General features: G+C 70.4%; 1 protein-coding gene across 7 annotated transcripts in view; it reads right to left on the bottom strand.

Annotated features, from left to right (window-relative positions):
• The window catches only part of GSE1 (Gse1 coiled-coil protein), a 301,578-nt gene that overhangs the window by 9,530 nt on the left and 274,940 nt on the right, over positions 1 to 17,108 (bottom strand). For 6 of the 7 annotated variants that reach the window (XM_062177373.1, XM_062177375.1, XM_062177376.1 and 3 more), the window contains 8 exons: positions 13,923 to 14,141; positions 7,854 to 8,053; positions 5,014 to 5,186; positions 4,508 to 4,705; positions 3,978 to 4,169; positions 3,573 to 3,844; positions 2,966 to 3,290; positions 652 to 1,259 (listed from right to left, as the gene is read on the bottom strand). In XM_062177373.1, the coding sequence (XP_062033357.1) occupies positions 652 to 1,259; positions 2,966 to 3,290; positions 3,573 to 3,844; positions 3,978 to 4,169; positions 4,508 to 4,705; positions 5,014 to 5,186; positions 7,854 to 8,053; positions 13,923 to 14,141 (2,187 nt within the window). The remainder of the gene's footprint in view (positions 1 to 651; positions 1,260 to 2,965; positions 3,291 to 3,572; positions 3,845 to 3,977; positions 4,170 to 4,507; positions 4,706 to 5,013; positions 5,187 to 7,853; positions 8,054 to 13,922; positions 14,142 to 17,108) is intronic. The other variant, XM_062177374.1, reaches the window with a different exon arrangement.

The following is a 17,108-nucleotide window of genomic DNA, read 5'->3' as shown; positions in this document are numbered from 1 at the left end:
GCTCTGTAACTCTGCCTCTCTAACAAGTGCCGGGGACCGGGGCTGTCTGTGATCCTGGCGTCCCACATGAGCGCTGGTTCGAGTCCCGGCTGTTCCACTTCCTTCTACTGTACAGAGGAAGCCGAGGGAGATGGCCACGTGGAGACTGGGGTGGAGTTCCAGTGTCCTGGCTTCAGCCGGGCCCAGCCCTGGCCCCGGTGCCCATCTAGGGAGCGGACCAGCAGACGGAGGACCTAACGCTGCCTTTCAAAACCAGAGACGCCTGCCGCGAGGCATCCCTCACTGGTCAGGAACCCGGGGGGCCCCTTGCAGCACTGGATAAGGTGCGCACGGACGGCCTCGCGCCTGGGCCTGCTCGCCCTGGCCGAGGTCCCCTTCCCACCCAGCAGGCAGAGGAAGAGGACGCTCCACCCCTGCCCGGCCCAGGGCGGGGCCAAGCCCGCCCGCCCCCATCATGGCCGCAGCATTGGCACTCGAGCGGCTGCTCTGTCCCTTGGTGACCTTGTGCGTCTGCAGAAATGGCTGGGGCTGGGCTTTGCTCCGTGGCACAGCGTGTGCCACAGCAGCACAGGCCCAGGGTGACGCAGAAGCCTGAAGCCTTGCTCCCCGGGGCGCCAGCCCCCCCCCCCCCCGGGCCGCCCTGGTCCAGACCTTTCTCCAGGGCCTCCCGCCGCCGGCGCTCCTCCAGGTCCAGCTTGCTGACCAGCCGCCGGCGCTGCTGCAGGAACTCGTCGAAGATGTAGGCGGGGTCAGGGCCCCGGGCCGCCGCGTGGCAGAAGGGCGAGCCCGGCTTCAGGGGCCCGCTGAGCTCCCCGAAGGCGGCTGCCGGCGGCAGGGAGGCCCGCTGCTGGCCCAAGAGGGTCTGTGTGGACTTCTCCAGCTCGGCCAGGAAGGGCCCGGGCCCGTGGGCGAAGGCCTGCGGCTCCGAGCTGCCTGCCTCCCGCAGCGGGGGCTGGTACTTGTCCAGGGGGGCCGCCTCCCGCTTCCGCGGCTCCTCGGCCTTTTCCGGGCAGAAGACCCGCTCCACCTTCACCAGCGGCACGGCGGCCGGACGGCTGGGCTCGAACGTGGCCGAGTGCCCGTGCAGGGGGTGGCCTTCGGCCCGCCGTGTCTCCAGGGGGTTGTCGATGAGGGCCACCGGGTTCCAGAGGGCCGTGGGCACGGCGTGGTGCTGGGGCTTGGGCGAGATCAGAGGCGGCGGCCCACCAAAGTGCTGCGGGGGGTCCCGGCTGCCTGGCTCGTGGCGGTTTGGTCCCGGCCTGGGGAGTGAGCAACCGGACCTGAGTCACAGCAGGCAGGCGGGTGCGCGCGCAGACCCCCACTCCTCCCGCAGGGCACGAGGCTGGGGACGGCAGCCCAGCTCTGCTGGCACGAGGAGGCTCGGCTGAAAGCTGCCAGGAGGGTGCAGAGCCCGGCCCTGGCCCGGCAGCCCTGTCTCCCACCCGTGTTCGCGTGGGAAAGCCCAGTCCGTGCTGGAGGGGCCCTGAGGCCGGCCCCCTACTCCAGAGGTGATGAGCACAGGGCCGGTCACCTGCCTTCAGTGAGGCCAGTCTCTTCCTGCTGTCCCCCCAGGCACGGGGCGAGACCCTGCTTCCAGGGTCTGCCCAGCCCAGAGCCAAACCTGCTGTGTGGGGAGACCCAGATGGGAAGGGGCTGTGGCGCTGCTGCCCCCCAGTGGCCTCTGCCAGAATCGCAGGGGTGCCCAGGCCAGAGCCTGCAGGGGGTGGGGGGGGCACAGGGACTTCGGCTCCAGAGGAGCTGCCCCTCGCAGTGGCCACCTTCCCCAGTGCATGGGAGACAGGATCGTCTCACACAGGGCTGCTGGGGTTGTTTTCCCCGACAAACGGGGTCAGTGACAAACGGGGTGGCCACCAGAGCGCAGAGGGTTAAGCTGCGGCCTGAGAATCTGGCATCAGACTTGCAGCGCCAGGTTCGAGTCCCGCCTACTCGACTCGCTGACGCACCCCGAGGGCAGCGGGCCTCACTTGCTCCCGCCCACACGGGAGACCCCACGGCACTCAGGGCCAACCGTGGCCGTCGCCGGCGTTTGGGGAGCCAACTAGCGGACAGAGGGCGTCACTCCGCCTTTCGGACAATTTAAAAGGAGCGGTAAACGTGGCGGAAAGGCTTGGACTGCGCCAGGACGGGCGAGGCCCGGGCGCCGAGCGCAGCTGCCGAGGCTTCTCCTCTCGCACTAGGCGGGGAGACGAACCGGCCGCCGCCCTCGGCGCAGCAGAGCGTGACGGGAACCCCAGCAGGAACCGGGTCCTCGGGTAAACAGCAAAGGCATAAAGCCCGTTAGCAGAGTAAATATTCCACACACCAGAGCCAGGCCCCGAGCCGCTGCGTAGCTCGGAGCACCAGGACCCCGTAGGAACGGTACACAAAGCCCGCTGGCCCGGAACGACCCCTCCCGGCCAGCCAAGGGCTGGAAGCGGCCGCGCACATGTAGAGGCCCCGACACCCCCGCGGGTGTCCCGGGGAGCTGCGTGCCCAGATCTTATCAGACAACACGGACGGGAGCCAGCTGTCTCCCCACTGCCCCGCGCGGGCGGGTGAGCTCCCTAACAGATGAGGCAGAGCCCCCGAGAGGCCTTGGGGGGCTGGGCTAATCTCCCAGCCGCCCCACTCAACAGGAGGTGGGGGGGCTCTAAGCCACGGCCCCAAGGGCTGGCTGCCGGACAGCCCCGGGAGCCCGGCCGGCTTCCCTGCACCGACCCTGGATGGCCTGGGGCTGAGGACAGCCGGCACGGCCCCGGGGGGCACCGGTGCCCCGTCGCTCAGCCCCTGCAGTGGGCTCAGGGCCCCTGGGAAATCCTTTCCTAACAGGGCTGCACGTGGACAAATCCTACTACGGACAAACCCCAACAGGGAGGCCGCCCAGGGCCTCGAGGTCGCTCTGCTTGGGGCGGGGGGCCGCAGCGCAGCAGCCGCATCACTGCCCCCCACGGCCGCTCGGGCCCACCTGGCGCTCTCGGGCCGATGCTCCGCCTCCATCGGCGCTGCGGGCCGGCCCAGGTCCAGGTGCTGCTCCAGCACCTGCTGCCGGAACTCGGACACCTGGGACTGCCGGTCCTCCTTCTCCTGCCGCAGCCGCCGCTGCCGGGCCAGCCACTTCTCCTCCTCGTTGGTGCGCTGGATGAGCAGGGCCGTGGCGGCGCTGCTGCCCGGCAGCGGGAAGATGCCGTGCGTGGAGATGAGGCTGGGCACGGCGTGGGGCGGGGCGGGCACCGGGTGCAGGGGGTGCTGCACGGGCTTGGGCGCCTGCAGGCCCGACTCCTTCAGCTTGTCTGCAGGGAGAGAGGCCATCACGCGGGGTGTCAGTGCATCGGGGCCAGCCCGGCCGCCTCGGCTCCCGTGCACCAGCGGATTCACGAACGCCGTCTGCTAAACACGGCCGTTTCTAAGAGCCGGATCTTGTCACGCCCCACCCACGCTTTCGATCACGGAGAAAACAGCTTAAAACCCACCCCCCAGCCATGCCCAGGCGTCGGCCCCCCGCCCTGGGCCGTGGGGACAGCGGGGCCCCAAGTCCCCAGCCCCCATGGCCAGACGGGGCCCGGTCTGCGTACCTGCTCGCGTCGGGGTCAGCTGCTCCGGGGGCCGGGGCCGCTCCTCGGCGGCATGGCCGCGCAGCGCGTGCAGCTCGGGCCCCGGCGGGAAGGCAGGCTCCGGCGCCCTGGCGGCCAGCGGCTCCTTCTCGCGGGCCCGCTGCTCCCGCTGCTCCCGCTGCCGCTCCAGCTCCCGCTCGGCCTCGCGCTGCCGCTCCAGCTCCCGCTCCTTCTCGCGCTCCCGCTCGGCCTCGCGCTCGCGCTCGCGCCTCAGCTCCTCGTCCAGCTGCAGCCTGGGCACAGAGCGGGCGGTGTGCACACCCAGCTCGCAGAGCGGAGAACGCGCGAGCCGCGCCCTGCACCCAGCCGGCTCAGGGAACCCGGGAGGGTCTGGGGGCGGGGCAGGGGGCCCGGGGCCCGGCTCACCTCTCTGCGCTGAGGCCCGACAGCCTCTCCGCGTGCAGCGCTGCCAGGGACGAGTGCGACAGCTCGGGCGGGTACCGCACCCCCGACAGGTGCAGGTGCATGGCCGACGGATGCAGTGGGGGCAGGGAGCCGGGTGCGGGAATGGGGTAGAACGGCGACCGCAGGGCCGACAGGCAGTAGGAGTCGTCCATCCTGCGCCGGGGAGACGAGCACCCCGTCAGCACCACAGCCGCAAACAACGGGAGAGCTGGCTGCCCAGGCATGGCCACCGGCCGAGGCCACGAGCGCCGGGCCACTCAGGACCCCAGCCCCTCGGCTCGGCCAGGTCAGCGTGGGACGACCCGGTCTGAGACCCTCAGCACAGCCAGGCCGGGCCCCCAGAGCCTCTCCAGAGCGAGGGCGTGGCCGGTGGCTTCCCGGGGCCTCTGCCGCGTGGCGAACCGCCCCGGGCAGCCGGGGAAGGGTCTGGAGCTCCTCCCGGCTCTCCCCAGGCGCGTAGACTGGTGCCGCTGGCGGGCGCCCCGCCTCACCTGAACGCCGGGTGCGGGAAGGGGTGCGGGGCCAGGTAGCCGGGGTGGTAGTAGGCGGCGGCCGCAGCCGGGTCCAGGCTGAGGGGCGGCAGGGAGGATACCCGCAGGTCCTCGGCTGTGTGGTAGGGCCGGAAGCTTCGGAGGTAGTCCTCGGTCACGGTGCTGGGGGGCACCACGTGGTGCACAGGCCGCTGCAGGCTGGGGGGGGGGGGTCAGGTGAGCGGAGCCGGTGCAGCCAGGCCACACCCCCTCCCGGGTCCCACTGCCCGCCCAGCGCCGGCCTCACCAGTGGTTCCCAGAACCAGGGCCAGGGCTTAAGCAGAACTGGCGAGTGAGAGCGGGGACAGCAGGCGCGGCCCGTCTGGGGCCTCCGTGGAGCCAGCAACCATCTGGTGCACACGGCCCTGCTGCAGCTACCGGAGCCCACACCAGCGACCCAGGCCCTGAGCCCATGGGCCCTCCCATCCCCACCCCCACCCCCACCCCCACCCCGCCCGAGCGCTTACTTCAGCGGTGGGAACCGGGAATCCTGCACCACGGAGCTGGGCGAGAGGCCGAAGGGGTAGGGGGCGCTGAGCAGGTGCGAGGGGATGGCCGGGCCCCCCGCCTTCTCCTGGGGCAGTGGCGGCTCCACGATGAGGCGCTCCCGACCACTGCTGCTGCCCCTCGAGCCGGAGTCCTGCGGGGGCACGGTGTGGGGGTCGGGGGTCAGGACCAGCAGTGCCAGGGCTCCCTCTGCACTCCGGGAAAGGCCCCGGCTTGGTCCACCGAGAACGCGGCCTCCTCCCCGACCCCGGCGTCCAGCTCACGCAGCATGGGCGTTGCTGACGGCCAGGCCCGGACTGCGGGCCACCCTGGGGCCTGAGGCTTCTCCAGGACCGACAGGTCACCCAGACAGGCACCCGTGACGGCGGCTCCACAGAGAACAGAGGAGCTGACCCCAGTGGGAACATGGCCCTCCCCAGCGTGCGGGAATGGATGGCGCCAAGCCCTGCCCGGCCCCGGTATTCACGGTGAGGCTGAGCCCATCCGCCCTGGGTGCAGCGCATGGCTCCCCCCTCTTCCAGGGATGGGGACACCCTCAGGCTGACCCTGAGCCACGGGAGCCCACGGGCTGTGGCCACGCCTGCCCCTCAGAGCCCGTGAGTGCCCTGCCTGCGGCTCCCAGGCCCAGAACCCGTGGCACTTCCCCAAGACACAAAATGCCAGGAGCACGGGCCCACGGCCGTGTCTGTGTGTGACGGAGCCAGCAGGAATGGCCACCGGACACGCAGGGGGTGCTGGGATGCCAGAGGTGGCCACTGCCGGCCCCTGGGGTCACCTACACCCCTCGTGGGCACCAGGGGCCAGGGTGCCCCCACTGAGGAGACCCACCAGGCACACGGCGCTCCCGGCCGGCCGCTGGCTGGGACTGGAGGGAGCGAGCGAGTGCCATCTGCTCTCTCCGCCGGCTCTCGGCAGGTACTCCCAGGCCTGCTCTTCCCCGGGGGGACCCCGCAGGAGCACACCCCCTGCGCTAGCCTGGAGGCCAGACGCTCCCCTCCCTCTGCTGACCCCAGCGCCTGGCCCAGGGTCCCCCAGCTGCCTGCCCCAGGCCTGTGCCAAGCGCAGCAGCAGCCCCCACTACCCCGGGGTGCAGGGGACAGGCGGGAGCAGCAGTGTGACGACACCTTAACGGGGGCCGCACTGCCCACCAGGCTCACGTCCGCCCACCCCAGCAGCCCCCAGGCGGGGCTGGTGGACGCCCCCACCCAGCCTGGGCCAGCACCCACCCCGGCGGGCCAGCAGGCGGAGCCGGGCCGGTGGCCCAGCAGCTCGACCGCCACCCACCCTCGGGGGGCGGGGGGACTTCCGGCACGCCAGGCCCATCTGTGCTGCCCCTTCCCTCCCCAGCCGGGGACAAAGCCCTGCTCCGGGGCGGCTGCACCAGATGGCACCGACCCGGCAGGCTGCTGCGCAAGAGGGCGGGAGGCCAGGGGCCCGGGCAGGGGCGCAGCCGGCCGGCGACAGGCACCTGGGAGTAGGGCAGGGGGCGGGGGTGGGGGGAGCAGGGCAGGGGGCAGGATGGGGGGCCGCCGAGCACATCAGGGCGCAGCTGCAGTGATGATGAGAGGAGGGGGAGGGGAGGGACCCGCCGTTGTCTGGGGACCAGCGCGCACGGCTCCAGTCTCCGCCCCCTCTCTGCTCTCGCAGCCCCTGCCACCCGGGACCCCTGGGGAGGGCCCCTAAGCAGCTGGGGCTGCAGCCAGGGGAGCACAGCGGCGGGCGGGGCTCGCTCCTGTCCCCCCCACCCCCGGGGCACCAGTGCCTCAACCCTCACCCTCCTCAGGCTGCCGAGCATTCCCGAGACGCCGGGGACCCGGGGACCCTGGCCTCCCCGGGTCCCCTGGCCTCCGGGGCAGCAGCTGCAGGCCTCTGTTGGGGGGGGGGGGGGGGAGGAAGGAGGCAGCAGCTGATACGGGGGTCCCCGCCCAGGGAGGAACAGGAAGTGACCTCCTGGGAGCCGCTCTAGAGCAGGCGCAAAGGCCAGGGCCGGGGGGCGGGGGGGCAGTGGCCAGCTGAATCCCTGAACTGCAGGGGGTCCCCGTGGCCAGGGCTGACCCCCAGCCTGGCAACAATTCCTTTGTCCTGCCCCAGACCAGAGCGCCACCTCCCAAGTGCACCTGGCGGGTGGGGGGTGCAGGGTGTCGGGGAGGTGACGGCTCCAGGCAGACCTGTGTCCCTGGCACAGTGAGGACCTAGCCCTCCCCCGGGCGCCTGCAGGACCTCTGCATAGCGGTCCCCTGCTACAGGCTGGCTCCCCTCCCCTCCAGGGGCAGACAGCTGGGGAGGGGGTCGTGGGCCGCCCTCCGGGAACTGAGCAGAGCCCTTAAAGAGGCAGGACCTGGGTCGGGGGGAGGTCCCGGCTGCAGGCCTCCAGCGCCAGGGTGGGGGGTGGAGATCCTGGCTCCAGGGGCACGGCTGCCCCCAGCAGGCGCAAGGCAGGACCCTGTGGCCTGCCCAGGGGCTCCTCTGGGGACCTCAGATGCACAAACCCACCCAGCTCTTGCCTGGCACCCTTCCTATTTCCAATTCCCCCTGCAAGCTGGGGCACCCACCGCCGGGGCCACAGGGGCATTCCCACAAGGGACCAGGGCAGATGCCCCCAGGAGGAGCCAGTACTGCTGTCCACACTGCCCGGCAGATGGACATGCGACCCCTTGGGCCGCCCCGCCCACCCTGGGGGTATGCATGGCGCAGACACAGCTGAGGCAGAGGGAGGGGAGAGCAGAACCTGGAGCGGCCCCTGCCCCCACCCCCCCCCCGGGCCCCGCCCCCCACCAGGCCCTGCCCCCACCCTGCTCACCGGGCGGCTCTCGCTCCTCCACACGCCGTTGACCGTCTTGGTGGGGGCGATGGTCACAACGGGGGGCGTGCTGGGGACGCTGTGGCCCGCAGGGGGCACGATGATGGGACCCATGGGCACGCGCTTGGGAGTGCTGGCCGGGGAGCTGTGGTTGGTGGCCGGCGAGGACACGGGGGACGGCTCGCTGCTCAGTGAAGATCCTGCAGGAGACGGAGACCTGAGTGGCAGCCGGCCCAGCCCGGGCTCCCCGTCCCTCCCCCCGCAGGGCCCAGCAGGTGCCCACCTGACCCCCAATCACAAAGGTGGCCACCACATGGAGGGCCAGGCCGGGGGGCCTGGCAGCCCAGCACTGGGGGGGTTCCTGGGAAACCAGGCCCTCGGCAGAGGTCGGCAGGGCCCCAGGGTCCCCACGAGCCAGGGTGCCTCACGGATTAGGCGGTCCCCAAGGGCACCCCGATGTTGGGCCAGGGCTCCCCAAAGGGAGCAGCTCTGTGGGGCCACACAAGCCTCGGCCCTAGGCTCGGGCTTGCCGCTTCCCGCACTTGCTGCCCGGCCTCGGTGCTGCGGTTCCCCGGGACTGTGCAGACCGTGCAACTGTCCAGGACGGTACTCTGCGTGCAGCCACGCACCTGCCTCGTGCACACTGCACCGTGCGGCTCCAGCTGGCTGGGCAGCGAGGCTGGGGCTGACAAAGCCCCCGCCACAGCCCTGCTAACCCCGTCCCCCGACGCTGGCACAGCCCGGCTCCGCCCGAGAAGTCGAGCGGCCTTCAGGCACTGGGGAGCCCGAGGGCAGCTGAGTGCATCCCAAGGAAAAGCCTTGGGGGTTTGGCCGAGGGGGGGGGGTGCGCCAGCTGGCGCCTGCCATTGCTGCCAGCCCTGGAGCCTGAGGCGGGAACCCTTGACCCCAGAGGGGCTGGCAAGGCGGGGGGCCGGTGGCCACCACAGGTGAGGAGTCAGCCCAGGGCCACACACGACCAGTGTGACCGTGGGCAGCCTGCGTGGCACCCAGGGCTCTGTCCACTTTAACATGGAGACCCAGCCACTGTCTGGGTCTTCATCAGGCCCACACCCACTCACAGCCATCCCCACACCCCCAACAGCTGGGCCATGGTGTTCCAATGGCCCAGGACAGGGAACCACACATCGGGCCGCGTCCAGCTCATGGCTGCTGTGCGTGGCGCCAGGCCGCCCCCTCTCCTCAAAGCCGCTGTAGCTGGGCCTCAGGCCCGCACCTGCCATGAACCCTACGGCGTTCCCGGGCTGGGGCAGCCCCACCTACACGCACAGCCTGGGCAGCCATACTCCAGGTAAGGAATGGAATTAAACGCACACGCCAAGGGCCAGCACGCCGCTAAGAGCCAACGGCCTGGTCTCCCGCCGCCAGGGGTCTGGGGGTGGACGCCCCTGCACCCCAAGCCTGCAAACAAGGGGTCCCCACAGCCCACGGGTGGTGCAGAGCTGGGCTGCCTGGCTGCGGTGCCCCTCCCCACCATGCCCCTCTCGGAACCGGCCTCATGGACGGGCGCCGGGCCGAGGCGGAGGGGCTGGAGGGTCTCAGCTGGGGCCAGGCAGGGCAGAGGCCATCCGACAATTAGCGGCCTAATCCCCCCGAGGCAGGAGGCCGCTTCCCCAGCAGCCAGAGCGGCAGGGATCAATACCCCGACAACACACTGCCAATTAGCGGGGCTGGCGCCCGCCCCAGCCCTTCCTTCTCACCACACGGCTGGAGCGGGAAGGGCCGTGATCACCGTAATTAACCGGCGGTATTCAGCCAGGAGCTCGTCAGCGAGACGGGGCCAGATTGGAGGCGACAAGAGGCACGCACGTTCGCGTCACCTCTGCTGTCCGACCCTGCGGCTCGGCGCCGGAGCTGGAGGCGCACACGTGTAATTAGCAGCCAGCCGGGAGCGTGAGGACGGCCGCGGGCTGCAGAGGCGCGGCACCTGTCAGCCCTGGCAGCCGAGGGCAGAGCACCACCCGCACAGGCCCTGACACGGCGCCCGGGGCCAGGCCGCGACCCCCCACCCCCACCCCCGGCAAAGCCTCGCCACGGTCAGCTGACAGCACAGAGGAAGGCCGGACGGGGGTCTCACCGCCACCAGGGCCCTGCACGGGGGAGCGGCGGCGACAGGACACCGCGCCCCGGACCCTGGCCAAGCCTTTGAGAGATGCCCGCTCCCAGCACCAGGGCCGCCCAGAGCCCCAGGCACACACACAGCTGGGGTGGCGGGAGCAGGTTTCGAGCCACCAACAGGTGCCCATCCCCGGGCCACATGCAGGCGCCTGCCCACCTGGGGCCGCCTCATCCCCTGCTCAGTACGGAAGCCACGCCTGCACCATGAGCTGCAGGGAAGCAGGCCCCCGGCAGGCGCCAAAGCTGAGGGCCCCCCTACAGGACTGTGGGGGGGACACCATACTGGGGGACACACCCTCCCCGGGCACCTGCGACCCCTGCAGACTCGGGCGATGAGGACGGGGGCAGGGACCCTGCAGGGGATAGGAGTGTGAAGCCCCCACTGCACAGGCACAGGGTGGGGTGGGGACATGGCAGGGACAGTGGGGACAGCGGGCAAAGCTGGCGTCTGCCCCCACCTGCAGGGCCAGAGAGAACCCGCTCAGAAGAGCCGTGCAGGCAGCCATATGCCACTCGCGGCTGCGCCGACGCCCCCAGGCGGCCCCTGCTCCTGGCTCCAAAGGGAAGGGGGCCCTGGGCCAGGGGCTGTCCCGTGCTCCATCTGTCCCAGGCCGCGGGGACAGAGGACCCTCCGCAGCAACAGCCACACCTTGCGCCCTCAGCCCGGGGAGGGGGCTCGCCCACAGCGCTCCGCAGGGGCCCCAGCCCCCCCTGCCCTCCTGCCTCCCGCACCCCAGGAAGATGGGGATGGGAGAAGCCCCGCGAGCCCGCACCTGTGCCGCGAGACAGATGGGGCCCCAGACACTCGCGGAGCCGCCCCCCGCCCTGCCAGCCGCAGACTGACGTGCGCGGGGCGCGTGCCAGGCAGGAGCTCCCCGCCTGTGTTTGCTTTGCTGTTTTCTTTGAAGGCGGCAGATTTCCGCGGCAGCGCAGAGCCCGCTCCGCGACAGACAGGCAGGCGGGCGGGCGGGCGGGCGGCAGCTCGCAGCGGCGCCGACACCAGGCACGCCCCGCCCGCCGCTCAGGGTGGCAGCTCAGCTTCAGGTGGCACCAGGGCCCCGCCCACCTCTGAACCCCCCAACCTGTGCAGGCAGCCAGGACACCCGGGACCACAGGAGCCTGCGGGGGGCCCGGCCGCCCAGGGCAGTGGCTGACTGAGGCCAGACGGTATGGCAACGCCTCAGCTCAAAGCAGAGCCCTGGCTGGTCACCACGGAAGGGGTTAGCCCAGAACCAACCAGAGGCGGCTTCCAGAACATTCCCCCAAGGTGAATGAGCACCCACTGGGCCCACACGCACTCCCCCTGAAAGCCCTAAATGGGGCGGACGGCTGGACCGGCCCCCAAGCCAATGCCCTGCAGGAGGGGGACGGGCTGGTGGGGGTGGGGCTTCTGCACCCGCAGGTGGGGGAGGGACAGGGTGGCAGCAGCGACAGCATTGGGGACCCCACCATCACCGTGCACCCCCGTGCCTGGTGCTCATACCCCATGAATCATCACAGCCCCTGGGTGGGCCCCCCCCCGCCCAGACCACACAGCTGAGTCCCCCCCGGGCGGCCGAGGCCTTGAGAGGTTAAAGGGGACTTTGGCTTTCAGAACTGATGGCGGCCCAGAGCCCCAGGAGAGCCGGCAGGAGGGAAACCACACAGGGCCCAGCGGCACAAGGGCAGCCCTGTGCACCCCGGGGACACGAGGAGACCGGTCAGATGGCTAAAAACACCAGGCTCCCAGTGACCCGCGGGCGTCGGGGGAGGGCTGGGAGGGCCAGGGCAGGCCCGAGGCCTGGTTCTGTGCGGAGACGGAGGGGCGGGGCATGGTGTGCTGTGACCCAGAGCCAGGCTTCGACCTGGGCCCCGCCCCGCACACCGCAGGTGCTCCGTGAGGGCCCACCTCCCCGTGAGCCGCTGCAGGAGGCAGACGGACGGGCCTGAGAGGTCGCCCGGCAGCGGCGTGGACCCTCTCCTTCTGCCAATGGCCACAGGGACCGCGACAGTGTCCTCGGCGGGCCACAAGAGCAAGACGTAACCTTTGCCGGCTGCCGAGGCAAAGCCTCTTGGAGCCCGTGGCTGGGCTGTTTCCACAGGGAAGGAAGCCACGCACGTCCACGCAGCAAACACCCAGACAGCAAATCCACAGAGTTGGGGCGCGGGGGCCACGGCCTGTCTTAGGGGTCAGAACATTCTAGAATAGAGTTGGTGGTGGCTGCTGGGGAGGGGGCTCAGACGGTCCTGCCTGCCAGGAGGCCTGAGCAGTGGCAGCCGGGACCCGAGCCTCAGCTTCTCCGTCTGTACAATGGACCCACTGGGTGGAGGCGGAGCGAGGGGGGTCAAGCACCTGGGAAAGGCTGAGCGGGGCCCCACTGCAGCAGCCCTACTGGACACTCGCATGGGGCCAGGGGGCCTCGGGCACCCACGGTTCTCTTCTCCGAGCCGAGGACCCAGGCCTGCTTGGACACACGTGTCAGCATGAGGCTGCCCGGGGCCTACGTGCTGCTGTGTCCCCGATATCCAGCCCCACAGACCTCAGCCTCCATGAGTAAGGGGTCAACCCCGGGGGTGGGCCAAGCGCACGGCTCCCCACTCTCCTCCCTCCCCTGACCCTTGGCCACCGAGTCCACACACCGGGCAGGAGTCACGGGCAGACACTGGGCCCCGTGGCCACCACGCTGGGCCTCCCGCCATCGGAGTCCAGCAGCGCGCTGTCCCTGGCCCGCGAGGCCTGGTGCCCGAGCCGGATGCCGGGCTGCCTGGGTCAGTGCAGGAAGACGAAGGCCAGGCAGGCTCCAGCCCCGCCGCCCTCCAGGCCAGAGTACCGCAGACCTCGGCAGGTGGGAACCGGGCCCGTCCCCGAGACCCTGCGCCACCGCCTCCCTGGGCAGCCAGGACACATGCTCCCATGTGCCAACTGTGATCCGAGAGCCGGTGCCAGCCCCGTCTCTCCCCTCTTCCGGAACACAAGAGAAGACACACGAGAGCCGCCCCCACCGGCCCCCACGCCCTTGCCTCTCACAGGCCGGGCTCCCAGCTCAGCTCCCACACAGGCACCTGCTCCCCGTCCCGGAGCCCAGGGTGCTGGGCAGGGGGCTCGCTTGCTTCTCTGGACACAGCTGGGGGCTGGTGCGGCTGCGTGCGCTTAGATGTGACCTGGGGGCCCCTGCTGAGGCGGGAAGGGCGAGCAGAGACCTGCAGGGTGTGTGGGCGGCCCCATCTGTGCCCGTGGCCATAGCGGCCCACAGTGGACACAGGCTGGGCCCCAGCATCTCTCCTCCCAGGCCAGCAAATCCCAGCACACATCACCACCAGGCTCGCTCCTCTCCACCTTTCACCCACCACAGTCACCAGGCGGAACAAAGGACCCGTGAAGAGAGACTGAGAAACCCAGAGACCCCCAGCCCACGGGGCTAAGCTGCAGGCCCGAGGGTACGGACGCTGTCCATGGACGTGAGCCCCGTACAGTCCCCGGCACAGCGGGTGGCGCAGGGCAGCCCCAGGGGTCGTCCCTGCTTCCTGGGCCCCTGCCTCTCTGCAGCTCACCCACACGGGGAGAAAGAGGCCTGGCCACGACTCACGTGGGCCCCATCAGCAGCCCCTGAGCAGGCCCGACATGGCCACCCACGCCCTGAAGCTCAGGCGCAATGGGGCGGCCTGAGAGGGCCGCAGACCCCGGGGCCACCTGTCCTGCGGCTGAGCGCGTGTGCAGACACGGGGTTGTCTGCCTGGCTGCAGGGGACAGGCGCACACGGTCGGCCTCTGAGGCTGCCCCGGGCTCCCCACGACCGGACGGCCCTCGCCACAGCTCCCGCAGCCAAGGGGGGGCAGAGCGGCACAAAGCCAAGCAGAGAAGCGAAGCGGGGAGGGGGAGCCCAGGCATGGGGAGGCCGGCGGCTCCCGTGTGGCCGCGGCTCCGCCCCGCGGCAGGGCCGGCGCGCCTCTTACCTCTGGGCTCCTCGGCCTGCTTGGCGAGCTTGCGCAGTGCGGCGGCAAAGCTGGAGGAAGGTGCGGCCTGGGCCGGCAGCGCACTGCTGGTGGCGGGGCTGCCGCTGGGCACCAGGGCGCCATTGAGCGGCGAGGGGGTGAGGGGGTTGACGGTGGCGGTGGTCCTGGTCGCGGTGGAAAGCATCCCTAGCGAAGGGGACTTGGGCTCATGGCTCATGCCTGCAACAGGAAAAGAAGAACCGAGTCACCGAGAGCGGAGCGCCCAGCACCAGAGCGGGGGCCTCATGCGGGGGGGGGGGGGGGGAGCGGAGTGGAGGCAGCGCTGGCACAGAGCAGCCGGCCCAGGGGTGTCAGCCCGACCCCAGCACGAGTCCGGGGGAGCCAGCGACGCCAGGGGTCAGAGTCAGGGGGGCCGCGGGCCCAGGGCGAGGAGACACCAGAATGGGGATCCGCGCCCCCGCACCGCTGCCGTCCACACCACAGAGAAGAAAACCCAGGCTCCCACGCGACCACGGCCACACACAGCTGCATCCGAGGGGCACCCATCAGGGCCAAGGGGCTGAGGGCCAGGAGAAGACAGGGAACCCACAAGGGACCAGCACAACACACACGACCCCGCCAGGGCGCCGGCTCTGCGGCCTCGTCTGGAAGCTGGGCACGGAGCACAGCCCACCAGGGCAGGGCTAACGGTGGCCCCAGGGCCCAGGCTGGGTGGGCGCCCCAGCTGGCCGTGGTCAGTGAAGGCTCACCCACAGGCCGTGGGGACACAGAAAGTGCGGCCGCACACAGGTGCCACCGCGGGCAAGCCCGAGACCCCCAGCCACACCCGGGTCGCGGAGGGCTTCCGGGGGGCTGCATGGAAACACGGAGCCGCCTAAGACGGAGCCTGGGCCTCAGGGACCGACCCCGACCACAGTGAACGGGGTCCTGGGGCTCAGCAGGGCAGCCCAGACAAGCAGGAGGGCAAGAAGGGGCCTGATGCAGCAAGACACCCACCCCCCCCCCGGCCGTCTCCGTAGGCCACAGAGGTCAGGCAGGTGGACAGATGGACACAAGGTGGACCCCACACCTCCCATGCCCACACACCTGGGAGGCCCGTGGATCATGGCTTTGGAAACCGAGGCCAGGGGAGGCGAGAAGGCAGCCCAAGGTCACCGTGGGCTGAGCAGCAGGCCCAGGACCCCCCCACCCCCACCCCAGTGGCCGCCTGTGGGACCACATGGAAAGGTGCCGGTCCACACACGTGCACGCTCTCACACACACACACCTGTACACGAGGCCCGTCACTCATCCCGAGACCCTTTGCGGGAACACGGGCCAGAAGACGGCTCACGCAGGACCCCCGTGCCCTGAGGCAGCGGCCTGGGTAGGGGCCTCCAGCCAGGACCGCCCGCTGAGCTGCTCCCTAATTCTCGCCAGGCAGAAACCAAGGGGCCGGCTCGTTGTGCCACATGTGTGTTCAAGGCCACGGCTTCAACCGTGTCGTGATTGGGGCCCTCGGCGTGACGGGCCCACACCAGCCACGCCGCGCCTCTGCCCAGCTACCCTTCCCCACGGCCCTGGGCCCGCCCGCTGGCCTTATGGACTCTCCAACGGTTCCAAAGACAGTGCTCCCACTGCCGTCCATCCCCCGACATCGTCCTGCGCCGGGGTGGGCCGGGCTGAGGCTGGGAGGCCACACCCAGTCTACCTGAGCCACGGCCACGGCGCGTTAGCAAAGAGCTGGGAACAAAAGGCCGCCGCTCCTAACCATCACGCTGCAGTCACCCCTGGGTGCTGCTGTAGGCAAGGGCAGGCCCGGCACAAAGCCCCCGGCGCACTCTGCAGCCGGTGTCACCCTTCTGTGACCCGGGCCGTTCCGACTGCCCACAGTGGGCCAGGCTGTACCACACCGGCACCTGCAGGTGGGCAGGCCCTCGGGGACTGGGGTGCCCCCCACCAGAGCCCAAACCCGGCCCCTCCCCCCAGCAGCCCGGAGGCCTCAAGGTCATCACCCCTCCTGCTGGCACCCACATGGCACCCCCACCCCAGGTCTGGCCCTTGGGGTCCCCAGGGACCCCCGCCCCAGCGTCCCCGCTGCGGTGTCAGCCGTGGCTCCAGGAGCTGCTCTGCTGATGTCAGGCTGCTTGAAATAGAATCCCAGAGTGCGGCTTCATTAAGGCAGGCTAAAATTAGCTCTCTCCTCCAAAGCCCGCATCCGAGGGCAGGGGGAGAGGGCCCCGGCGCAGGCCGTCCAGCTGGGCTGGCCTGGTCCCCTGCAGCACCAGCCGCAGGCCTCCGCCCACACAGGGCTCTCCGGCTGCTGGGGCAGGTGCCCGTGTCCACGGAGGCCCCAGGGGCGGTGCAGTGCAGGGGGCGCCTCCCCCTGCCCTCATCAGAGAGGTATTTATTAACTTCTGCGCTCCTGGCCATTGACTGGATTCTTGTCTACATTATCAGCTCATGTAAATTCATTATCCCAACAGCTGGGAAAAGCTCGCGGCATGAAGGCCTATGATGGATGGGGGGGCTCCCCTGACATGTGCAGCTCCGCAGGAGACCGAGCTGGGGGTCTCGGTGGCCCAGATCTGCCCAGGGCTTCCCCGCCTCATTTACATCCCTCCCAGCCCCTGGGAGTGCGCAGCCCCCAGACCCTCCCAGGGCTGGCAGAGCCCAGAGGCAGAGGGCAGCGAGGCCCCGCCCACCACGCACCGGTCCGTGGACTCTGCCTGGACTTCCCGCGGGCACACGGCGCTTTAGAAAACCAGGGAAACCGCCTCACAGGGACACCCGCTGCCCCCAGCAGCAGGATTTTCACGGAGGGGGGCAGGCCCCAGTACTCCATTAAATACGGTATCTGCTCCCACCCCCTCCTGCACTAGCAGGCAGCCGCCTCCCAGCCTCCCGCCGATCCCATAATTACTGCTTCCTTTCATCGCAGCTCTTCCCGTCCAGACCTCAGGCCCGCTCCCTCCTCGCTCTGTAATTACAAGCTAATAGCTGAGATGAATTTTCTGCTGGGTCCCGGTTCAAGCACCAATCCGCTCCCCCCGCCCCCCGTTACCCCCCCACCCTGGGGTAATTACACCCCGAGCGCCGGGGCCCAGCAGGGCTCCCGCTCAGGCCCACGGCACAATCTGGACCTGGATTCTCTAATCACTGCTCTTGGTAATTTTTCATTACCGCAGAAAGAAATGTTTGTGAACA

This window comes from Lepus europaeus, chromosome 19 (assembly GCF_033115175.1).
Source record: "Lepus europaeus isolate LE1 chromosome 19, mLepTim1.pri, whole genome shotgun sequence".
Taxonomy (NCBI): domain Eukaryota; kingdom Metazoa; phylum Chordata; class Mammalia; order Lagomorpha; family Leporidae; genus Lepus; species Lepus europaeus.
The sequence above is the reverse complement of the archived record's forward strand: the minus strand, read 5'-3'. Positions and strand labels throughout refer to the sequence as shown.